This window comes from Lagopus muta, chromosome 2 (assembly GCF_023343835.1).
Source record: "Lagopus muta isolate bLagMut1 chromosome 2, bLagMut1 primary, whole genome shotgun sequence".
Taxonomy (NCBI): Eukaryota; Metazoa; Chordata; class Aves; order Galliformes; family Phasianidae; genus Lagopus; species Lagopus muta.
The window spans coordinates 33225120-33251139 of NC_064434.1; the positions used below are offsets into that span (position 1 = coordinate 33225120).

The 26020-nt window shown below is 38.1% G+C and overlaps 1 protein-coding gene across 5 annotated transcripts in view; it reads right to left on the bottom strand.

The window, feature by feature from the left end:
• The window catches only part of SNAP91 (synaptosome associated protein 91), a 69767-nt gene that overhangs the window by 17094 nt on the left and 26653 nt on the right, over positions 1–26020 (bottom strand). For 2 of the 5 annotated variants that reach the window (XM_048934866.1, XM_048934867.1), the window contains exons 8-17: positions 25551–25657; positions 24202–24243; positions 20133–20203; positions 18758–18785; positions 15391–15500; positions 14065–14165; positions 4264–4341; positions 4088–4159; positions 3530–3613; positions 2526–2609 (exon numbers count right to left, since the gene is read on the bottom strand). In XM_048934866.1, coding sequence (XP_048790823.1) covers positions 2526–2609; positions 3530–3613; positions 4088–4159; positions 4264–4341; positions 14065–14165; positions 15391–15500; positions 18758–18785; positions 20133–20203; positions 24202–24243; positions 25551–25657 — 777 coding nt within the window. Of the gene's footprint in view, positions 1–2525; positions 2610–3529; positions 3614–4087; positions 4160–4263; positions 4342–4537; positions 4796–5329; positions 5438–10071; positions 10243–10387; positions 10403–14064; positions 14166–15390; positions 15501–18757; positions 18786–20132; positions 20204–24201; positions 24244–25550; positions 25658–26020 lie in introns of all 5 variants that reach the window. The other 3 variants (XM_048934865.1, XM_048934868.1, XM_048934869.1) reach the window with 3 other exon arrangements.

Consider the following 26020-nt stretch of genomic DNA (forward strand, 5'->3'; position numbering starts at 1 on the left):
GGTCTGGAGCACAAGTCTTATGAGGAGCGGCTGAGGGAGCTGGGATTGTTCAGTCTGGAGAAGAGGAGGATCAGAAGAGACCTTATTGCATCCTACAACTTCCTGAAGGGAGTTTGTGATGAAGAGGGATTTGGCTTCTTCTCCCAGGCAACAAACAGGACCCAAGGAAATGGCCACAAGTTGTACGAGAGGTTTAGGTTAGACATAAAGAAAAACTTTTTCTCTCAGAGAGTGGTCAGGCACTGGAATGGCTGCCCAGGGAGGTGGTGGAGTCGCCGTCCCTGGCAGTGTTCAGGAGGTGTCTGGACGAGGAACTGCGAGATATGGTTTAGTAGCTTGTGATAGCAGTGGTAATGGGAGGATAGTTGGACTAGATGATCTTGCAGGTCATTTTCAACCTTGTGATTCTATGATTCTATCATTCTTATAAGAACATACTATTAGCACTGGGATACACATGTATTCACTTAGCTGAACAGAAAAATCTAGAAGTGAAAAAGGCTAGACTATTGCATGTACTGACATAACTATATTTTTGTCTGCTGAGAGGCTCAGAAGAGTATGAAAAAAATTCTACCACCCTTTCCAAGAGAGCAGAGTCTAGCCACTTACCTGAAAGCAGAATACTTGAGACAATGATGCATGGCAAGTATACTCGAAACACTGTGCATATAAAGACTTGTTACAACTAATCATAAACCATGAAGGACAAGCCTTCAGCGAAACCTAGACAATCTTAAATTTAAAACTGGATTGCACTGCAGGCTATACATCTGCCATTATCTAGGGTGAACAAATGTTTAGCAATATGCTGTGATGTTTCCCGACCCTCTGTATATGCCAAATTGAGATTCACCTCTAACTTGGTGTCATTTTGGATGCATATAAGTAGAAAAAATCTATTCACTCAAACAGCTTCAGGTCTGCTTGAGTATTCAGACTTACAACAACCATTATATAATTCAGGTATTGATTTAATGTGACTCATCAGATTCAGAAAGTGCACTGCAGAAGTTTAAGCCATCTAGAGCGTAACTCTTACTGTAATTTAAGTTTAGTTACAGATAAAGACAGCAAGTATTTTTTTATTCTAATGTTTGCATTGACAAGATTAGCTTTTTCTTGACAGCATCTTTTCACCCAGTCCCCACATACTGCAAACGGAAGCAGCACTTCCTTTTGTAAACTTTTTTCCTTACAAAATTACCAGAATCTACTTGGTAAAGTCTCATCTACAGTTTAAAAGCTATTCATAAGCTTTTTAACCAATACAAAGAATAACAGTATTAAAACAAAAGGAAGCCCTCCATCCTGAAGTCTGGAAACTACTTGTACATAGCATGCCCTCACAGTGTATGTTCGACTAAGTAGTCAGATGGCCAGAAATGGAACAGATTCAGAACAGACATGCATGTTATTCTCTAGAACATTTATATTTTAGTGAAGCCCAACTAGGAGATGCCCACACGCAGAGCAGATACTATCAAAAACACTGAGATATCTTACTTGCATTATACATTTCTGAAGACAAAAACATACATAGAATTTGACTTCTGTTGTGTAAATTGACATGGGAGAACTTCAGACATACAGACAGCCAATGACATCAGGTCCCACCATGCCTAGAATGGTTAATCATTACATAAAGAGCAAACTTTCACTCTGGGTCTGAACTAAAGCCACAGAAGCACAACACGAAGCTAACAATCATCCACATTTGCAAAGGATAACCTGACAAATTCACCTTTTAGAAACATGAGGAAAAATTAGTCAAGTTCTCTTTCAAACCAGAAACATATTAGTTTTCTTTAAGCCTGAAAAAAAACATGCTGGGATCTTGTTTTCTATGCACTTCATACCGGGATGGGGAAGAGTCTGACTGTTTAGCACAATTTGTATATCCACTAAAATACACAGTGTGGCAGGTGTTTTGCAGAAACAGAATTCAGCTGAAGTGGCTTAGCTTTTAGGATGCAGACTAGAAGTATAGTTATTTGACCTCCTAAATTGGCATTACAGTCTGATGCCACACTCAGAACAAGCGAGTATAAGGAGAGGATTTCTAGCACTGCTGTGTCCTTGCACTCAAGAAGGCTCTCTTTTGTCAACCCACTCTTTCTGGTTAAACACAAGACTATTGAGAGAAATCATTGATTCAGTTTTCTAACATCTAAAGTATGTAAGTTGACTTTATTAAATCAACCAAGAAATAATGATGAATTACAAGTGAGGAATAAAATGTGTAGCCTCCTATCTAGTTAGGTGGCAACTCTGCCCACAGCAGGGGGATTGGAACAAGACAATTGCTAAGGTGCCTTCCAACCTAAGCCTTTCTATGAGATAACACCTCCATTACAAACCCAAGAAGTTTTAATTTAAGTTTAAAGTACCAAGAAATCTTACTAAAAGCTATTTTTATCCCACTGCAATCATCCATATCCACCCATGTAAGATTTCACAAAATTTCATAAGACTATCCATTAGATTTTGCATGACAATAAATTGGTTAAAAAGTTCTTTATTACCAGCCAATAAGTCTGCAGAAGCTGAGGAACTAGAAGTGGCCTGGGCTGCTGGCTGAGGTTCAGGAGCACTACTTCCAAAAGCATCTAAAGGGAATTCCAGGAAGCAAAGAGTTCAATATTAAATGCATCAATTCATCATTCAACTCAAATAAGATACAACAATAGGATAACAATTTCATTCATCAGAAGAAAATGAACGTGCTTAGCCATCTTTATTTCAGAGCAGTACCATGGATGCAAAGCTCAGGTGGAAGAAAAGGAGATGCAACAAACCAGCATTTCAAAGATTTTTCTATAACAAAGAATAGCAGTGAAGAAGATAAGAATATTAGGTCAGTGAGGCTTGCAGATCCTTATATTTGGGCCACTTATCAGAAGACTCAAGAGCAGCATTCTAGACTAGAGGGGTAAGCCATTTTATTCAAAGTTTGGAGTAATTCCAGACATAATTTACTGACTCACATCAAGTCTTATTAGACGTGTACTTCACTAATGTTTGAATATTCACTACTTCTAAGTAACAATCATCTCTTCTACAGCACTTCTAGAGCTGGTTGTGCTCATCCCAATTTCCAACTTGTCAAATCTAACAAGGACCTTGTAATTCAGCCCTCTGCTTTGAGGCAAATCACCCTCAAAAATTCAGCTGCTTTGCTCTGAGAAATGGAACTGAGAGAAACTAATGTGAAAGTGAAGAGTTGCAAAGAAGAAGTAAAAAAAAAAAAAAGGAAGAACATAATATACTTTCATTAGACTTCTGAGAAAAAGACTCATACATGCATTGACTGAAGACAGAATGGCAAATGTAAGGACAACAGAATGGTAACAATGACAGCTCATTTGCAGTTCATTAATGTGCAATATGAAGATTTGTACATGTTATTCTTAGCTGTAATGACAAAGAAAAGCTGTAAGAAGGGGAAAACTGCAGCTTTGGCAAAGTGCAAAGTTAACTGAAATGAAGTGATTCAGCTCTGAAGTGGTGAGGAAAGAAAAATACCCACCACCAAATAGGTCAATCACACCTGAAGAATCCACCTTTGCTGGAGAGGCAGTGGGTAGAGGAGAGGGGGCTGCAAATGCATCCACTGCAGTAAGCATAGGATAAATAATATTTAGTATCAGCAAGGCAACAATGATAGCTAAATATTTCAAAGCAACATAGGCTCCATTAGGTAGAATCATGGGGTACGTAAAGCCGGGTGAGAGTCTGCAGAACTGCAAACAGAAAGTGTCACATTTCTCACACAGCAACTGAACACTGGAGTACTTTAAAGAAAAAAAAAACAACAAACAAAACATTTATTAATAACTTTCTTATGCTTACAGAAGAATACACTCTCTTAAAAACCACATCACTTACTTAGCTTCAGTGTTAGCCACTTCATGATCCTCATCTTCAATAACTGCTAATCTTGTGATCAAAGTATCAACAAACCTACAATTTACTATTTCAGCTTAAAGATATAAATTGGTAATAAGTTTTGGTTTTCAGTTATAAGGAAAAAAAATCCACAAAATCAAAACCATAAGTCTATAGGATGGCCTGTGAAAACACTTACCAGATAAGAGATCACCAGTGAGAGAACTCTCAGGCACAGGAGAAGCTCCGTGTGGTGGAGATGAAAAAGCATCTTCCAAAAACAAAAGAAAAAACAAGAAGTCGAGTATTGTTCAGTCAGTTTACACCATCACAAGGCATCAAAGCAGCAGAGTATTTGAAGACTTCACTCTTTACCTGTACCAAAGAGATCTATGCTAGGAGTAGCATCTGGTTTAGGAGCTGCAGGTGCCTCAGGGACAGACTCAAATAAATCTAAGGCCAAGAACACAACATGTCTTTAACTCATTTTTGAAACACAGGACTGAATGTGAACTTTCAAATTTTGTACATCATCTTTGGAGTTAATAGGCTCTCTGGTTTGAAAGCCTAGCACACAGCATGCATGCAACAATTTTTAGTTCAGTACTCCTGACAGATCAATCCACCAAAGAGTTAAAAACAAAATTACCACCAAAGATATCTAGAGCAGGAGGAGCGGAGGTGGTGGCAGTAGCAGAAGTGGTGGCAGTAGTGGTAGTGGCAGTAGCTGTAGTAGCAGTAGTGGCAGCAGCAACAGCAGCAGCTGGAGAAGGAGTTGTTGCAGGAGCTGGAGTGGCTGCACTAGTTGTAGGGGTAACTACAGGAACAGCAGTCTCTGTTGGCTTCATAGCAAAGAGGTCCAGCTCAGGAGCAGCCTCTGCACTACCTTCGGATGGGGCAAAGGGGTCTTGTAAAAAGGAGAGGGGAAATATACGTGTATGCTTACTTAGTATCAGTGAGGGAAGAAGTCAAGAACAAAGCAACTATAGGCTATGCACATACTGCAAATACACTCACACACACATAGATGAGGTTGTTCTACATCTAGCCTACTTATCCAGACATGCCACTTATGTTTTTCCAAAATAAAGACTGTCTGAAAGGCTGAGAAGTCCAGTTACTAAAGGGCAGAACATTCGTAGGCCATTTGACAAGTCCAAAAAGGACAGCAAGATGATGAAAGAATATCCAGTTTAACAGGCTACTGCTCACAAAAGTCAGCACTGCCAGAATCTTTGATTAGCACTAATGAATAAGCAAAATAGTACTGGGACTCAGAAACAGGCCATTTTGTTAAGCATGCTCTTCCATCTAAGGTTTGTTTTGACCAATAGCAGGCACTAAGAAAATTTCAGAAAAACACACTGCCATGTAGTTTAAATGAAAGAAAACAAAACCAAAAACAGCAAAACAAGAAACCATCTAATGACATAAAACCCACCATTTCCTGAACATGCATCAAGAGCTGCTGCTACAGGGGTTGGGGTAGCTGGTGCTGCTGCCCCTTCAGTTGCTGCAGGGGCTTCCCCAGGAGAAGCTGCAAAGGCATCTTGGGTGCAGATTTAAAACAGAAATTAAAAGGAAAAAGGATAAAGAGAAGAAAAATATAGTAAAAGAAACAAGTTAAATTGCACAAGTAGATCCCCTTATACAACATGAATGTTGTTCTTCTGACAGCAAGACAAGACATGCAGCTTATGTGCTTTGTCTCCCCCAACCCCACATGAGCAAGTTCTAGGGCTTGAAGAAGGAATTTCTCCAGTTGCTCAAGGTACAGCAAGCGTAAAAGGCTTTATTCTCATTGTATAAGGGTTCAGAGCAGCATGGTCATGATCTACCCACAATTAATTAATGAAGAGTGGAGGTATTGCAGTATGTCAGTGTTAATACTAGTGTTGAAACTGAATTTCCATGTTGAGAGCCACATTATATGTGATTATCCTTTACCTGAATTTACCTGCATAGAGGTCTGCAAACTTCAGCACTGTTATGAACAACAATCCAATTATAGTGGAAGAGATCTATTGCTACCACTTCTAGCTTTTTAGTCAACACCTAAGCAACTTCTGAAACATCTGAAAACCTTAATTTATTTTTTTCTTAACAGTATTTCAACAGGATATTTCTGAAGCTGGAAAAACTGATTCATAGGTTATATTTACTCAGCTTACTTCCAACAGATCCAAAATGTTCATTTTCACTACTGGCCAGCCATACTTAATCTCCACATCTATGAGGATTATCTCTAAGGCTAACAAGCCCAGTCAAGCAAGGGAAAAGAGTAGCTTTGGGGTTTTGGAATTACTTGCTCTTGAGTTTTGCCTGATTTGTTTTTTTGTGGCTTTTTTTAATTTTTATTTGTCACTTGCTAATATATAGTTAAACTTCAAGCTCTGAACTTTGACAGCAGTATTCCTAGATGTAAACCACCATTTGTAGCTGTTAATTCCACAGAGTAGTCCTAATGGGTGGTTTCATTCGGACTATCCTCATAAGCGAGCACATATTTCACAAAAAAAAAAAGATGGTGCAATTAAGATTAACTGGTTTAAGATGCTCATAAAGGTCATTCACCTACTAGCAAAAAGTTAGTGAGGTAAAAAAAAAAACAACACTGTTCAGGAATACTGCAATCGCACTGCTAAATCAGCACAGGAAAAAGCTTAACATGCTTTAACTTGAATATCAATTTTAAAATGAAAACAACCATTTTAAAACCAAGTTTATGCCAGTTAATCTAAAAAGCCCAAAAAGAACATGCACTGAAATTTGAACATAAGAGATGAAAGCCAGTTACTCTTGCAATAGAATTAAAATGAATTGTTAGCAAATAAAGGCCTGCTAATAAGCCATTTCAAATATAATTCTATTTTTCATGTATCAAGGTTTAATAACAAAACTGGATGGCAGTTGTCCAAGTAGAAATAACAACTAGACAAAAGTCACATTACTGTATGCATACCAGGCACTGGCATATACCCCTCAGAAGAAATTCAAGATAGAAGTGGACCGAAGACTTCTGAATCATACTACTTCAGAATACACTGTGCATGGCCCTGTGTGCTGCTGTTTGTCCTACTCTGATAGCCTTCCTGTGGAACAGCAGCTTGCATTCTTGTGAAAGAACATATTTCTATCCACACAAGCCTGTAGACCAACAATGCAATTCCCTCCTGAAATGTGGTCTATAGTTGACGTTTCTCAATTCTTTTGCAGCCCTTCAAAAGGCTCTGTTGTACTTGCACAGATGGCATCACATGTAGGGATGGATACAGTATATTTTATTAGTCAAAAAACCATATTTTTGCTTTTGTTCCTCCACACTGTCGTACTAACCCTATGAGTTTATACCCAGCATTGCAAAAGACCTTCTCTCTTTAAAGCAGCTAAGACATTTACTTAATTCCTCACATTTGCACATCTTTTGCTTCTAAAGAAAATGTAGTTTGACTTTTATAATCAAATGATACATGATCCTCACATGAGTTTACAGACAGCCCAGTAACTTCAAGAGATATTACTGAAGCCTTTACAACTTCATACTACACAGAACATCAACTGGGAGTCGTAGATAAGTATTACATACTGCTTAACTACTAATTGTTGAAATGTGTAAAGAAGGGTGCCCTTAAGTTCTGAAATACTGAAATAGTGCTTCAGTATGTACTGCCCACAGCAAAATAAATGTTTCTGAGTGTGGTCTGTGTAATTTTAAAAATTCCAGCTTTTTTATTTGATGCTACTGCATCAATACAGGATAAAAGCTTTTCACACTGATGATACTGATACTCATCTAATGTAATGTGTAACATCTGGAACAACTGTATGAAAGCCAAAATTACAGGAATGATCATAGAACTAAGTGTGCAGGTGAAAAGGATGTTCTGTTTACACATTTTTTTCTCTATTTTTTTTTAATGGAGAACCTCTGGTGAGCTAACAGGACTTACTTCACTAGGCTCAGTGTTAGGAAAGAATCTTATAAATATACATGTTTTTTAAATAAACATTAGTTTGGTATACACTATGAATGCATGTTCAAGCATAAAAGAGACATTCACTAGGGAAAGCCACAGTTCTCCTGCCTAATCACATCATCTGAATGCTCAGCATTTGCACAAAGTCTGTTGTTATTTGCTATCCTCACTGTTGACATAATAGAATAAATTTAATTCAAAAGCACATCAATGATGTCCAAAACACTATGTCTGAATTCTGTCACTGAGATGGAAAGCATTTCAAGATATTTCTTCTCCTCTACCTTTAGATTTCTCCCTGTCAAGAATGACTCCAGTTGCACTCTGAATTCAGCCTCTAGATAGGGAATTTTTAAGTGGGACCAGTTAAATGAAAGCTCACCCATCATTCAGACTGAATTCTTCAAGAAGCTATGGTGGATCAACCCTGCATTTCTCACCTACTTTCCAGGAATACATTAGATAAAGACGTAACACAGGACTGTTTTCCTAAAGACAAAGTCCAGTCAGAGTCACAGGTAGCATACAAGCTCCATATCAGTAGTAATGCATAAGAAGAAAAGTCAGAATTTATTCCTGCAAAGTCTTCTCTTCTGCTTCTGTCTTCTCTGCTGCCTTTTTTCTATCCCTTTTGCCTACCCTGCCACTTCTTGGAGACTCTTCACATGTTTTCTTTTGAGATCACTGTTCTTGTTTCTTCCTGTAGTGCACCTCACTGACAAGACACAGTGCAAAGCAACTAAGAACTTATTTATGTATTTATTTTAATCATTATTTTTATCAATTCATTTAAAAGTGATACATCCATTCCAAATGAAGAATACTATTTGAAAGTGCTGTTTCCAAGACTGACTTACCTTCCAAAGCCAACACACCAGAAGTAAGCACTGCACATTATGTAACAATGAATTCATCAGGCCTTGGCCTCTGCAACAAGCTTCCAAGAGTAACAAATGTCAGATTCTTGCTTCTGGTGGTATCATAAACTGCTGCCAGGTTAAATGGTTTCTGAACTTCCTGATTCTGCGGCACTAGACTCTCTTCTACCCTTTTAAAAGGAGGGATTAAGAAGCAGTGAACCAGCTCCACTCCTTCCTCAGAGCTTGTCAGCAATTTTACTGGAGCTATCTGAAAGATGTCTGTTGAAGCCAGTCTTAAAAAAAAAAAACAACCTTTTTCTAGATACTTCCAGCCTTTGGGAAAAGCCTTTATAGTCAAACTGTTTTTGTACAAGACCTCTGTATCAATCCTGGAACTAGAACCAACAGATAAACACACCCAATCAGTGAACATACGTTAAAGTGCTAGAATACACCAAGTATTTTACCAAGTTTTTACACCAAGTAAGTTACTACTAATTCTTGACATCCACTGAGCCACAGGAAGTATGATTCATAGGATAAGACAACTAGAAAAATGGAATGGTTGGGAATGTTAGTAGCTTGTAGCTCAAAAGATTTTTCCATAAACCTGGGCTGGTACCACGTTGAAAAGAAACAGTAGTTTCTGACTTGTTGAGCAGCCCTCTGCTTCACTAGACAAGTAAGCTGGCAACATACTGGGTGGAGAGGGAGGTTTATCCTTATTCAAGGTTAGCAGCTAAGATTAGAGACCAAAAGAGCATAACAAAACTATAAGAAAATGCTTCCTATAACTCAATTTTATCATTGGCATTTAGTACCAAGTTCATTGCCATTTCAATTTACTGTCATGCTATGCAAGATAAAACATAGATTGAAGAATATTGAAATGAAGTCATTTCAGCTGGCTCAGTATTGTATTTACAGGAAAAGTCCAAATTAAACAATAGCTCAGGCATGGCATGTAAGAGATGCAAAAAGCAGAAATGTCCATCTTCTCCAGTCCAATAATTATTTTTCCAGAAACTGTAGTTACTGGATAATGTGGAAAGCATGCCTGCTTAACCCAATGTGGACTTGAAAATTAATGTTCTTAGTTGTTTAACATAATATACCTCAGTCTTAAGTGTATGCAGTTTTCCATTTCCATTTAGTTAAATATATGCAAAGAAGTCTATAGCTAACAGCACAGCAAACAAAAGGGTAGTTTACATTTCCTGTTCCATCTAGTATCCAACACACATGCACTGGTAGAGTTAAATTAGAGGTCTCATTACAAATAGCTGAACTTCTGTTGTTCATCTACCTTTTGAGTTGGCACAGAGGACTAGAGCAACCAAACTAACCTCCAAAGAGATCCACTTCAGCAGTGGTAGCAGTAATAGTTGTAGTTGTTGGAGCAGCAGATGAAGTAGTTGTAGTATCAGTAGTTGCAGCAGTAGTTGCACTAGGCTCTGGAGCAAATGGATCTGAAATCTGTGGCTCAGAGGTAACACCGGAAAGTGCAGCCAGATTATCTATATGCAACCACATAACGAAGATCAAACAGGAAAAGTAAGGCGAAGAGGGAGAGAGACCACAAACACTCAACTGCAAAAAGTTAGAGCTCCTAATAAGAACTCTTAACACTCAGAAGACTTAAAAATCAAAAATATTACTCACCCTCTCCCAAGAGGTCTAGCAATTGTCCATTAAAATGGCAGCAGTGTAAAGAAACAGACCAATTAGTAGAACTGCCAGACTGAAGATGTTTGTTAGCGATAAATTTGTTCTCTAGGTGATAAGTGTAGTTTAAATGTCATTTCAGCACTTGATTTTCTAACATTCAAGATGTTATGGTTACACGCCACAGCTCATTCTGTTAAATATCTCTATTCATGTCAGCATAAGCACATAAATTCCATTTGCTACATTCCTTCACAGTTAATCAGCAAGTTAATCACATACAGGCATCATGTATCACTGTTTCATACAGCTACTGCTCTGTTTTTTACACTACAGCAGAGAGAATCTACCAGTAGCCCATAGGAGCTGACAGGAAGGTCTCCTACCTTTTGCTACCACAGGACACAGACAAGAAACTTTAGAGTGCAGTTCACCACCATACAAGTTCTCCCTTCCTGGCTGGCTTTGTTCCAACTTTGGTTCCTTAATAAACTTTTCAGAAGCCATTGAGTATCTTTAGTTATAGACTTTTCTACCATCTAATGAGTGCTAATACCAGTCAGATTGAGCACACAGGCAGACAGAGGAAACTTTCCCTACATATATATTTAGAAAAAAAACACAAAACCTGACACAGAAAGCTACAAAACAGAATATCAAAATAAAAACTGTGAGGTATAAAAATCTGAAAAAAATATGTGGCTTGGCCTTATTTAATAATCAGTAGTTCAGTATTTCTCCTTGGTTCGTTGTACATTTAACAGAGTCATGAGTTCATTTACCTACAACGCGCTGAAGAACCAGCACAGCATCCGGATTGTTTCACTATAGGTAAAGTAAAAATAGTAGTAATTGGTTTGTTAGGAGAGCTCTACTTGAGACTCACTTCACAAGCCAAGGTAAGTCAAAACACCATTCTGAAAAGTGTAGCAGTGTATTAAAAATGCAGTACTCTGGTATCTCATTACTGCACAACAGGTGGATGCCTCACAGCTAGACCTGAAATAAACAACTGTTGGCAAACTTCTACCTCCTATTAGCTTATTCCTCAATGCATTTTTGTTATCCAGTTACATTATAGGTTATAATAAAGTGAAATAATATTTGCCCAGCACAGCATGGCCAGCACTGTATTTACTCTTATTGTATTGTATTTAGTCTATTGTTACCATAGCAGTGTAGATCTCACAATTTACAGTTCATTTGGTAGGTAATTCATGTTGTACTCAGAAATACACCTAACATACAACCATAATGTATATTCACCACTAAATATAAATATATGAATCTCAGTCTAAGATTGAGAAGGATTTTTTTTGTTAGTGACCACCTGCATTCCTGAGATTTATGTGACATATAAGGTGCCAGCTTGATGCTTCCTCTTAAAGTACGTGGTATTTACATTCAATATTCTAAACTACAGCAATTTTTCTAGCTTCCTGCCCTTACTGGTTCTTTCTCACAAGTTCCTACATTAACTTCCTGTGAGCAGGAACTGTTTTGCAGATGAGCAAGCAGCTCAAGTAGCAGAAAGGCACTATTACACATTCTCACAAAGTGGAAGGGAACTTAAGGTCATCTAGTTCAGTCTGAGCTCAGACTTACTGCCACCAGCAGATCAAGGCAGTCATGGCTTTTCCTGGTTGGGTCTTTAAAAATCTCCAGGAATGGATATTCCTTTAGCATGTACATAGAGGATCTGCCTTGGTGTTGCCCTATCCTCCACATGAAACAATGTTTTATTAATGTAATAAGCCTCCAAAACAGCTATGTGTTTCTGTTACTTTTCTTTACAACCAGTCATCATTCCCAAAAAAAGGTTGGTTCCACTTTGCAAGTTCCCTTTCAAATAGCTGTAAGCCACTGCTAAGAGCCCCTTTTAGTCTCCTTCAGTTTATCAAATGTCTGCCTTGACTACAAGAGCCCAGAACTGGATACAATATTCCAGAAGTGGCCTTATATTTTGAAAAGTTTTAGGAAAAAGGTGTGATTCCAGTGTGATAACAGGTCTTCCACACCTGAACTCCTGCCATCAGCAAAGCAGACAAATTTGAGGCTTACTAAGTTACCAAAATGCTATTCTGAAATACAAGCTTGAAGTATAGTTGATAAGACTGGTAATAATCCAAGCCAAAGGAAAAAAAGTTTGCTGTCCTCTTCTGCTATGGAGCAAGAGGTCTAGATGTATTACTGACCAATTTTTAAAAGTTTCCAGTAATTCAAAGGAATACACACATAACACCTCTTCTAAAACATCTAAGCTCCAAACCCTATGTTCCTTATAAAAAAAAAAAAAACAACACAAAACAAAAACCAAACCATCAGCTTTCAATTGCAATGTGAATCAATATTTTAATGGCTATTTATTCTGCACAAATGAACAGTTGCTTGAAGAAGAAAAAGAAGTTATCCAAGAGGCCTAAGCTCTTCTGGAACAGCTCAGAAAAGCTTGTACTAGACAGAAAAGCTTTTTACAGAAAAGTTTCTAGTACCTGGGGATGATAGAAAAGGACAACAAAAGTAACTACAAGCTGCTAGGGCATAACTACAGAGAAAATAAGTAGGAAGCTGCTAAAAAATGTGGACTAATTAGTCCCAGATATCTAGGAGAGATGACTCTTTGGTCTTATTTTCTGTATAAAATTGTATTTCAATTAATCTGCCACTTCTTAAAAAAAAAAAAAACCCACAGATTTAATACAAATATGCAAAGCGTGGTCTACATAGCTATACTTTCATGATGAGGCAGTTGGGAGACATATCTTTAATGAACTGAAGATGAAAACAGAAACAGGGAATGCAGAAGTCACTAGTATCCAGCGTTAGCATTTATAATGGAGTCAGGGTGACTCAGTGCAGTATTCCTGCTGTAATGAGTGAAGATGTCTACAACTACACCACAGATTTACAACTATGTAGCCTAAATCATCATTTATTAGCCTAATTCCTTGTCCACAAGAGGAGAGCAGTGAGCATTGCCTAACATTTACTGTGGTCCTCTTCAGACCATCACTGCTAAAGCTGTCTGGAACAGGCTTGGTTCAGCCTGTGCTGTACCACAAAGATCATATTCCAGAGAACCGGTTCCTATTTGAAGACAGCTAGCCCTCTACTTCTATTTTCTTACTACAGTTCTAAGCAGAAAAGCAAGTTTTTTAGTGCACTATGTTAAGGAATGTCAGAGGTAAAACTCACAATAGAACTAATTTACCATCATTAGAATCCTTTAGACATTTTTTGCTTTAAAAGATACTTTTGATCCTTCCCCCACTGGTCTGTGTGTTTTGCTTCATGAACAGAAGTGCTAATATCTCCAAACAACTTGCCAAGAAGCAAATGAACAGTTTTAGTTCTATCTCCCTGACTATTTTAAAGCGTCTGCCTTACCTCTTTACCTTTAGCCATCACTTCCTGCTCATATAGTTACACAGTCCTGCCCCCCAACCACAGCTTTGCATTCAGGCCTTTATAATCAGCTTATACAATTATGCATATCCCTAGAAAAAGGAGTAGTTTTGTGCTGCAAGGGAATGCATGCCTGTCAGGTCAGCAGAACACAGAAAATGAGCTGGGAACATCCTGTGCTAGTATGAAAAGGGATAGGTTTCAGTTCAGCCAGCCAAGCAAGAAGAGGGAGATAGCAAGAAGAAATGCTGACAGTGGGTTTTCTATACCTCCCCAAGAAGTCGCTCCAGCAGGGGCTGCTGGAGCTGCTTGCCCAGTAGCAGCAAAATCTGGCTGAAGATCCAGAAGATCACTGGATGGTTTGGAAGAGCTGTCAAGAAAAGGAAGAGAATTATTAAATACTGGGGTAATTTTTCTACTTCAGTCAAGTGCAAAAAAAAAAAGTCACGTCTGGATTGCAGGAATTAGATTGGATAAGGCCATCCTTAGACTGAAAGACTGAGGGAACTATTAAGAGAGAGAATTTTTCCAGGTCTTAGAGCAGTGACCAGAAACGGAACTGCAGTGAGTGCCAAAGAACATACTACATCCTAGGATAGGATCTTAACATATTTACGTTACTTCATAATGGCATTTTAATAAATTTATGAGACATCACTAGGCTGTGATAATCCCCCAAAAGTTTTTTTTTTTAAATATAAGCCACCACCACCATCAACAAAAAAACCCAACAAACCCAAATTCAAAAACCCAGGTGTCCCCTAAGAACAGAGGAAATAACTGCTGCAACTGAAAACAGCTCCATTCCTTATGCCATATCTGAAAGTCAGAAACCTGCATTTCTAGGCAATAAATAATTGTTAGGTAGAATGCAGTTGGTAAAACTTTGATGCCTAAAGCTATCTGAGTGTTTGCTTAGGAAACAAGGTGTTTTTTTTCATTTAGAACATTTAAATAATAATAAGCTGTAGAAGACCTTTCTTCAATGAAGTGTTTAATTTGGCAATTAAGTCAGTATTATCTTCATAGTTTTGGTTCAAGCTCAGAGCTTTTACATGTTTAGAGTCCTACCATTTCTACTCATTACAATGAACAACAGTCGTCTGTCCTAGTTTTAACTTGGAAGTACTGTTCAAAATTCCTCTGTGGAATTTAACATTTATTTTTTATTTCAACCTCCCAACATTCATTATATTTTTCTGTGCTTCATTAACTGATTTGAACAGCAAGAGTAAGGACTCTTAATTCAGTAGTTTTAGAAGCAATACAGAAGGTCAGCAGAGACTATTTTGGATGTGCATATTACTTCAATCTATTTGACAATAAGTTTATGCTGTTATGTTGAGAACTGTACAAAATCAGTACTACACTGACAGCAAATCAGGGTAGACGCAAAGTTTGCATTCTTGTTTGGATGTTTTTTTTGTTTGTTTGTTTGAACTCATATATGACCTAGACTGGTAGAATTGTGTACTTCATTCAATACTGTTGGATACTATCTGTAAAGTAAGCAAAATCTTGCAGGCTACCCATTACAAGTGTGACTTTAGTTTGTACCATCAAGCACAATAACTCAAATATGCTTCTCAACTTACCTGACTGGAGCAGCTGTAGATGCAGTTGCAAAAAGATCAACTGGAGGAGACGTATCAATGCTTTTTGCTGGAGTAGTATTGGGAGATGTGACAGTTGTGGCTGGAGAAGACTGGAGAAATATTTTAAATGTGTTCAGTATGCCAGCATTTATCCACAAACTGGTGCACAGATTCACATACTTATGAAGTCCGATTTGAACATTAAGTCTTCTCATTGTGAACTGTTCTCACCTTGAGAGAACTCAAAGAAGATTGGGCTGTATTTTCAGAGGGCTATTAATTCACGAAACCTGAACATTTGGTTTCCTTCCTAGAGGCACAAGTATGATGTATGGTCATGGGATAATTCTAATGCCTATACCAGCACAAAACAGCTTTCCTGTGCCTCTTTTCCTAACCACAAAGAACTGTGCACACCTACACGCTTGTGACATCCCTCTCCTGGCAGGGGAAATCTTCCCTTGGGCAGAGGCAAGCAAAGAAAGACCTCCCAAAAATCGTGGCTGAGTCAAGGAACTGAATCTAGAGTGACTCCACATAGTGATGCCTGACTCAACAGGAAATGCTTACTGTAGGTGCTTTGAGTGCATGGAGACTCCAGCAGCAAGAGTCACATCAGCTTTAGTCCCCTGGGTTCAATAGTGTCTAAGCAGCTAACTCAGATCCATGAGCTGGAGGAGCATTATCTGCATTTTCAAATCCCAGCCAGGACAACCAACAGTGCCTATGTGTCAAAGGATTCTCAGCAAGTTTCAAGAAAACAGTTTGCTCATCAGAAAATTCCCTCCTATCAATTTTAAGACCATTTTGGAGACTAAGTATATTTGTGGGTTTGATTCTGCACATGTCAGATCCCTCATTTTGTCCATTAAATCAAATACCTGCTAGTTCACAACAGTACCTTAGTATTCTAATGATAAAATTTGTGGGAGAAGTTAACTATCTAAACAGTTCAAAGTGTATACACAAACCTTCGGACTGAAGAAAGTTTAAGAAAAAGAACTATTACTAGCACAAACTCTTAAGTTCTAAGGAAGATACAATAAAAAGCTCAGCCTATAATTTTGTATTAATTGCACCTCCTGTTCTGGAGCTTAAGGATATCTTAAGTGTTGCAAGAACTGACACTCAGCGTACGTTGCAATTTTTCTGTGCCCTTAAAGAATCACATTTCCTTGAGGCATGTCATTTAATTCTGAAAGATACTATGAGCTTTGTTCCCTTGGCTTGCTAGAGATACTTTTCCTCATAAAAGGAAAACAAGTCTTACTTTCATTACTATTTACCATTCTGACAGCTTTCAAAATCAAAAAAGTATGGTAAATTTGAAGTAATTTTCTTCCATCTGCCATACTGCCATCTCATAATCAGTATGCTAACAAGAGATAGATCAATGATTTCTCAACTTTTCTCAAGCCTTTGAGACTAGATTGGTTTTCATAGAAATAGAGAAGTTTTACCTAAAGTTGTAATAACACTTTCTGAATCTGGTGGTGAACAGAGTTAAATCCAGATGTCAACTGGTCACAAGTGGTGTTGCCCAGGGGTTGGTACTGGGGCCTGTCATGTTAAATATCTTTACTGATGACCTGGATGAGGGAAGTGAGTGCACCCTCAGTAAGTTTGCAGATGACACCAAGTTGGCAGGAAGTGTGGATTTCTGTGGGGGTAGCAAGGCCCTTTAGAGGGATCTGTAGAGGCTAGATTACTGGGCTGAGGCCAATGGGATAAAGTCCAACAAGATCATGTGCCGGATCATGATCCTGTACTTTGGCCACAACCCCAGGCAATGCTACAACCTTGGGGCAGAAAAGCTAGAAGGCTATGTGGAAGAAATGGACCTGGGGCTGTTGGCAGATGCTCAGTTGAACATGAGTCAGCAGTGCACCCAGGTGGCCAAGAAGGCCAATGGCCAATGGCTTGTATCAGAAATAGTGCCACCAGCAGGAGCAGAGAAGTGATTGTCACTCTGTACTCAACTCTGGTGAGGCTGCACCTTTATTATTGTGTCCAGTTTTGGGCCCCTCACTACAAGAAAGACACTGAGGCCCTGGAGTGTGTCCAAAGAAGGGCAACAAAGCTATGAGGGCTCTGGAGCACAAGTCTTATGGGGAGCATCTGAAAGAACTGGAATTGTTTAGTTTGGAGGAGGCTCAGGGGAGACCTTATTGCTCTCTACAACTCCCCGAAAGGAGATTGTGACAAGGTAGGAGTCAGTCTCTTTTCCTGTGTAACTAGCTACTAGTTACTGTTCCTAGTAACTAGTTACTAGCTACTAGTTACTGTTCCTAGTAACTAGGACGAGAGGGAATGGCCTTAAGTTGTACCAGGGGAGATTCAGGTTGGATGTCAGGAAAAATGCTTTCTCCGGAATAGTGGTCAGGTGCAGGAATAGGCTGGTCGTGGAGGTAGTGAAGTCAACTATCTCTGGAGGTGTTCAAGAAGTGTTTAGAGGTAGTACAGATGGACATGATTTAGTGGGGAAATACTGGTAGTAAGCAGACGGTTGGATTCGATGAGCATGGAGAGCTTTTCAACCTTGGTGACACTATGTACGATTCTGTGTGTGATTATAATGTGTTTTCATCAACTTTCATCAACTGCTACAGTATTAGAAAAAAGCCGTTTTTAAAAACAACCTATGGGCTTTTGGAAATATATTGAAGAGCTTTTGGTTAGAATCAACGGTTGAACCGCCTTCTCCTTCAGATTCAGAAATCTGCATTCAGTTCTTCCTACACAACTCTTGTTATTAAGCATGGAGTTACGACATGCAGTGGTCATTCAGGTACAGCAGGAACTAGTATTACTAACATTGTAAAGCTCATTAGTTTATCTGACACTCTAACCAAGCTGTTTTCACTGGCAAGTCTATCTTTACAGTGAGCAGTCACACTAATAAAGATATTCCTAAAGTAGGTATATCAGATTACAGTTTGAAACGATATACATTTTTAGGAAGAGAAAGAGTCAGCATTTTCTCATAAAAAGCTGAACATGGAGCGAAGAATCTGGAGAATAAAGAGAACAGAGCAATTGTCTCACTGATGAAGATTAAAAAAAAAAAAAAAAAGTTGGGATAAAGGTATGAGTGCCTTAGGCTTTCACAAAGCACGACCATCAACCCCCAGCAAAGCTGCTTAGCATCCTGCACTGGTCTAAGCAGCATCTCCCTGCAGATCACCAAATTGTTTTTATGAAGCTGTTATTTACAAGCCCATCTAAAGATGCAACTTTGTCATTCAGGTACAGTCTAGGTGACCAAGCCTAAAAAACAAATTAGGAAAGAAAAACTTAACTCTTCATGCCTTTATGTTACATCACGCAAACTCGTTATATCATCATATCAAGTATTGGCAGTACTTACCTTGCTCAGAGGAGAGGGAGCCCCAGATCTAGGGGGAAGAAAAAGGGGGCTGAGATAAGTACACTTTTGCAAACTTGTTTCTTGTACTTAAAACACATGCAAAAAGACCAAAAACTAAGCATCACAGCTGTGAGAAGATCTCTACAACTGCACGCCTTCTCCATTTCTCAGACTTCATGTGTCAATTTAGACAAGGAATGCAAATTGTTACTTCAAAGCTTAAATGAATCTTTTTAGTTAATTGGTATCACTGGATTATTCTGCCTTTTAAACAAGTTCTACTTAATGGAAGAAAGGCAGAGATGCATGCAAATGTCTTGCCTTAGGGTCTACAAAAGTCAGTAGAAAAGAATTATTGGGGCAAAATATAGCTATATTATAAAATCCTGCAAGGGTAGCAGAATAAGACCAATAGGGAAGCAGTTATCGAAAATGAGTCTTCTGAGAATGTATCAGCCAATTTCCAAAGTCTGTTCTTTAAAAAAACTCAGGGACACTTTAAAATAATGTTTGAAAGTTGGGAAAGAGTAGGAAAGTCCCAAACTAAGAATTCTCTCACATGCAAGAATACACCAATCTTAATCCATAGAGCTTTAGTCATAAATTAGAATATATGTCAATGCATTTGTTTACTTTCATTATCGTGAGGTATGAAAATACTGCTATGCATTTTTAGAGCTGCTTTGATCTAAGAAATGAAGAATTACAATGGTGCTAATTTAAAAAAGAGGAGCTGAAGTTAAAAATTGTGCCAGTATTGAGCTAGCATCCATCCTTAATTGAATTGGATACATTACATGAGGTGTAGGATGGGTTAGAAGATTCAGAGTTAAGACTGAAATGACTAAAAATAGCTTAGGGTACAATTTCATGAGGTATCTAATTGTTCAAGCCATCTTAAAAACAAAACAAAAAAAGCTCCAAAACCATGCTTGCATGCAAGTGATATGTAAACATATGTACTTACCCTTCACTAAATTGCAAGGGAAGCAGCAGCAAAAGAGAAAACAAAATTTTAGCTTAATCCTTCCTAGAGTTAGCCATGACAAGCATCTAGTAAGAGGATGCAAAGCCATTAGAAAACAAATCAATTTTAACAATAAAACCTTTGGCAGCAGAGGAAAATAGATCCTTCCGGGTCAGCTTCACAGTTAATTTTGCTTCATTATGAAAAGTGCTGAGCTGTTCAGTATCTCTCCCCCACCCCAGTAAGAAAAACAGATGGCATTAAGACAACTTTGTAAGGAAAGGAAAAGCCAAGTCTTACCACAGCTTATTTTCCAGCTAAAGGAGATTGGGAGGCAAACCTAAATATTAGCTAGTCTCAAATTGTCAATATTCTGCCTTGAGGAAAGTTCTCAAAACATGTACCTACTTGTTGCCAGGTTTTTTTCCTTCCAGTGAGTTCAGATGCTGCTCAAGGGTCTCCATAAGACTGCTAGGAGCCTTGAAAGCAAAGAGAAAGTCACATTTTTAAAAGGATTACTTTGACCTGATGGTACTAGAAATCTAGCACAACTTCTCTGAAGTTCACCATGTGCACACTCATGCTGTTATTATAGCACTGAAAGTAGTGGATTTCCATGCTATAGGTATTCAGGTAAAGAGATTTTGAGAGATAATATTGTGTCAAAATTTGCAGAGGGAAAGCATTTCACTTTACCAAACAGAGCCTACAGCCAGAATCAAGGATGTGCTCACCATGCTTTGAGTCAGTTTTAAACATTGACAACAGCACAGGCATCCACAGGGTCAAGTATAAGAATAATACATTCAAGGTCATTCCTTCAGTTCTGGTTTTAGTGAGATCTCCAACACATCACTTAACACCAAAGGGTTGCAAAGCATTTGTATATCTAAATAAAACAAGCTAAAAGATTGTTCTAATGCCCCCAAAATCAGTTACTGTTGATTTAATACTCCCAACATACCAATACCAACTTTCAGCTATGTCTTCCCAAAACTAGGCACAGATTACTGAGCCCAGCAGGTAAGTCAAAATTCAGCAAGATTACTTCTTTGGACATTGACAAAAACTAAGCATTTTACTAGACTCCCTGATCTTAGGTTTTATTTTAAGCAACCTCTTCATTGGTAATATCCCCAGGCAGGCACTTGCTGTTACAATGGTAGTTAAGAAAGGTAGTTAGAAATACAAATGACAGGGCACTTATCTACCCCAATATAAAAATAGTGTCCAGACAAGTAGAATTCTACAAGATCAACACACAAGAAGGAAACCCTTGAGAGATACAGCAGAGCATAACAGTGAAGTATTTCATCAGGGTTACCGTTTCATCACTGGTACTGTCTTTAAGAGGGGAATTCTCTTTATCAGAGTGTTTCAGATCAACCAGAACTCCTGACAGCAAAACCTATGGTGTTTTTCATAAATAATGTCTTTAATTCCAGGGTATACACATGAATTTAAAATAAATAAATAAATAAACCAATCTGTTTGGCTTGCAAGCAGACTTTCTACTGCTTATACGTACACTATGCTGAAAACCAGTTGTCTGCCTAATGTGGATGCTTCAGGACACTTCGTACCTAGTAGTTATGCAGAGCTAACTGTATTTGTAGTGTTTTTATATTAATTTGGACATTAAATTAACACATGTTTTAACACATGCAAAAATTTTAAATGCCCAAAAAATCCTTAACTAGTTGCTTGATTTCAAATACATCTCATGTACATACACAATGCAGCACCTTTACTACTATTTCATAGGCAGGTCTATTCATATTCTAAGAATATATGCACAATAAAGAATTTAGCTAAAAACAAATGACTTTGTTCATTTTTCTTGCTCCTGAAGAACACTTGTTACTAAGTCTTTCATTAACTGATGAAGAGACTCAGACTTCTATTTATTTAATAAGGCTACAGCACAAGAAACAAACTGTGCCTGTAAGCCAGATAAGCAAAATGCTATGTTTCAAAAATAAATAAATAAATATTTTTAAGAAAAGCATTACTTTTTTTTTCTCTTATGAACTGTAGCTCTACACAATTTAATTATCTTTTCAATACATTACTTACAGGTTTCAGAAAAAGACAAGAAAACATGAACTCATCCAGCAAGCAGAATTAACAGAAGGAGCTTTAGAAAAATTTCTACCTACTTCAGAAGTTAAATATTGCCTGGTATCCTCTTTGTGACTCTGAGCATCACTTAATTTCCTCTGGATATTGCTTCAGTTAGATTAATCTGCTGGCCAACATCACTGGGGAACTATAGCTATGGGTTACTCACTAGCTATCTGGGGGAAAACTGCCATATTTCAATATTTGCTTATAGCTGAAAATGAGCCTAAGTGCCAAGATGCCTCCTCAGCTTCCAAAACCTTGCAGCCAAACCAGAAAGTTCAAAGATGACAACTATCAACTTCTATTTAGTACTGTAACCACTTTCTTGGTTTAAAATATATTCAGGCACATCAAATGTCAACATAGCCAATTTCTTGTAGAATAATACTGACTACTGGTCTGATAAGGATAGGCCAAGGGGGAATGGCTTTAACTCAGAAGAAGTGTGATTAAGATCAGATGTCAGGAGGAAATTTTGTCTTTAGATTATGTGAGGCGCTGGCACAGCTGCTCAGAGAAGCTGTGGGTACTCCATCCCTGGAGGCATTTAAGGCCAGGTTGGATGGTGACCTAGGCAGGCTAAGCTGGTAAGGGGCAGCCCTGCCCAAGGCATGGGGTTGGAACTAGATGGGCTTTAAGGTTCCTTCCAACCCAAGCCATTCTGTGACTCTGTGATTTTACTGTTTCTCTTAGGAATTCAGGTATACCACTGATATTTCAACTTTGTTAGCTGAAATTACTATATGTAATTATATATAAAACTTATTAATTGGAATTCAGTTTTATTATTATTCACCTTTTACTTTCTTCTCGTTGAAATGCACTGCCTAGGTCTTTGCAGAATCTAGAGTGTTGCAAATGAGCTTCAGCAAGCAAGTTCCAGACAGCTTTTAGGAGAACACAGCTATGATGGATGGTTGGAGATTTAGGTTTGCTATCAAATAGCCATGTGTGGCAGTTATCAATTCCAGAATAATTTATTATGCAGTTCCCTGCATAATAAATGCGTTAGATTAGCAGTCAGCTTCCTGTGCCCGCCTGAGGAGCACGTTCCGGCAACACTGGTCAGTCATCCGTTTATCCAGTTGGCCCAAAAAACTGCTACTCTTGGTCAAAATATTGATACTTGAGGTGATATATACCTCAGTAACAGATACAAAAGTAACTAAAAACCTCCACTGACAGGCCTCAGAAATAGAGGTAGCAGCAACTAATAGTAACTAAGCAACTGTAGCAACTGACTATGGACTGTGGAGTAAGGCTTGTGCATTCTAGCAGGCAGCCTTTCGTCTAGACAGATGCAACAAAAGCAGGAGCAGATAAAGCATATTTTGTTAATCCAACTTAAGATGACTTCTTCTGGTTCAAGGACTTGGTATATGACTAATGTATGACTAACATATGACCTTGTTTTAAAAAAAGAGCCCATTAGTTACAAATTTGACTGAACAGCCTCCTTTAGCTACTTCAGAACTGAGTTTTGCATTCCAAACACTATTACAACTCTGTTTCCGCACTTGAAGAAGAGTGGGTAGAAATTATGGGATGCTACAGGGCTATAAAGAATAAAATTCTTCACCTTCACATGGCATCTGGGTTTCTGATTTAGTAAGTGTTTTGTTTTGTTTACCAAAGAGAACCACTATTTGGATGTCAATTTAAACCAGGTTTTCTAGAGGCTTTACAAAACTTAACATTTATGGGTTATGAATGCTTAAGATTTACAACTGTTATGCATTTTTGCTTCTGTTCCTATTTTATTGGCACTGAAACTACCAAAATTCCAAACTCCTTTGTATGTATCCTCTTCTCCACATAAATATCCTTTTCACATTAAACACAAAGCCCATTGAAAATGTGCCAGCGCAACAGAATCCAAGCAACTACAGCACTGGCAAATTTTGGTGTGCAAGTTTTGTTGTATACTGACAGTTCCACAATGAAATCATGACTTCTGTTTGCTGTACCTAGACTGAGACAGGAATGTTATTGCTGCTCCAAATTTCATCTCTGGACCACTACAGTGACACGGAGAGACTATGAAGCAATCATGATCACAACATTCATGTAATTTGTTGTCACAGACAAACATTTTCTACAACTGTGAGAATCTGTCCTTCAGCAAGGAAAGAGCAACATGGCTCACCCTTCAGCTCCAGGTTAGAAGAGATCAGGAAAGACATCAATCTACTTATATTAGTCTTCAATAAACAGCTTTTGACAGTTCTTTTCTTATTTGCAAATTTGGAGTGCTTGAAAATATTGATTTCCTGTAAGTATTTAAATTCCTGGTGCACTTACTAATTATTAAATGTTAATTACACAGACCAAAAAGATTACAAGAGAGTCTTACCTGTGTAAGATCAGGGATATCACCTTTGTCAATGCCAACTTGCTGTGGATTTTTAAAAAGGGAGGTAAAATGTAAGCACATTATTCCACCGCAGCAGACATTAATCTTGATAGAACAGTGGTACACACTTCAAGCTTTAATGCACTTTGTCTACAGAAAAAGCCTACAATGTTTTCACATGCAGATGTCCCTATCTTTCCAGCAGTAATTCCATCACCTTTATCGACTCACATTATTAACTCTTCCACCTTGGTAAAATTCATGCTCCCTACTGCAAATCAAACAGGACTTTCTGGTCATCTACTGTTGCCTCAGAGGACAGCATCAGTGAACTACCAAACACACCTTATTCAGATGCCTGACTATCCCCAAACAATTTTCTCTAAAATTCACCCACTGAGCAAGTCCTAGAAGACAACACTTATAAAAATGTTTAAGCTCCAGTCATGCTGTTTTTCCAACCTTTCTTCCTAGCTTTTCAAATCAAGATGCAATCTGCAAGCTTTTGTTAGCTGCCCTGTTGCTTACCTATGCTCTTCAAAGTGCCTGTTGGTTCAGGTTTTGCAGAAGTGCAGGCTTCAGTGCATCTAGTAATCTTGAAGTGTAGCCAATACAACCCCTGTTCTGTAAAGCTGACCTATAGTGCCTGAAGTATTGCTCAGAGATCTGAAGTCTTCATGCTACTACTCTCTCAAGTCCAGCGTTCACATCAGGCATTACATGAGTTCAAGAGTCTAGCAGGCTCCTTCATAAACAGTTAAATAAACTAGTAAAGAAACATTTTATTCAGCTCATTACTGCTGCCCTTTATAATGAAGCATGAAACATGGAAAATGTGTGTCTTGTGCCAAGGAGCCAAATACCATCAATGAGGGCCCAACAAAAGAACAAATTAACCATGTAATATTTGTATTATCCACAGAAGAGAATGATAAGAAGGATCAAAATCAGGAAATTTTCACACTGCAGTTAACTTGTAGCTAGCTGCAAAGACTTAACAGTAAGACTTATGAAATCATTATGCTTTTATTCATGATCACCACATTTTTCTCTGATGTTCAACTCTGCCCTAGAAGCACACATTATGCACCTCCAAGAAATACCACTATGACTGAACATATATTAGCAGGAAATTGAGGCTGCTGCACAGCAGAGACTTGCAGAAAGCCTAAGCAGGGCTTACTAGTTCAAGAAGAGCTGAATAAGCAGATCCAAGAATTTCTATGCTGCCTCACAGTTATATATAGTGAGTCAGATGCTTAACAAGCACAATTAATATTTTATATCGGGGCTAAAATAGTTCACAAAATACTTAAGTGCCAGACTCCAGAAGATTAGAAGTCACTTACCTCTGCAACTTTAAGAAACTCTGATACTCTGGTCATTCGAGTAAGAAATCGTTTGTAGATTTCAAGAGCATCTTTACATTGTCCCTTTTTCATTTCAAAAAATTTCTCTAGAGAAATAATTTGGCAAATTTCAGTTAAGATATCTTACAGTAGGCCTGCATTCATCAGCAATTCTAGTTTTCAGGAAAGTCTCATTTCAAGAATACTGCACTCCATTAACATTTTTCTACCTGGACACTAAGCTAGCAGTGTTCCTAGTCTTAGAGAACTCAGAATTAGAATCTGCTGAGATGCCTAAGAATTACATAGACTGGAAAACTCCGCCCTAAGGAGCTATAGCACTGTGTAATGTAAACCCAGTACTTAAAGATGAATAATAACTAGGCAAAGTAGTTACCAACCTTAAAAATCAAAGCATTTAAGGATACTTAGATTTCCTTTGATTTCCTTTCCTAAGTTGTGTTAACTCC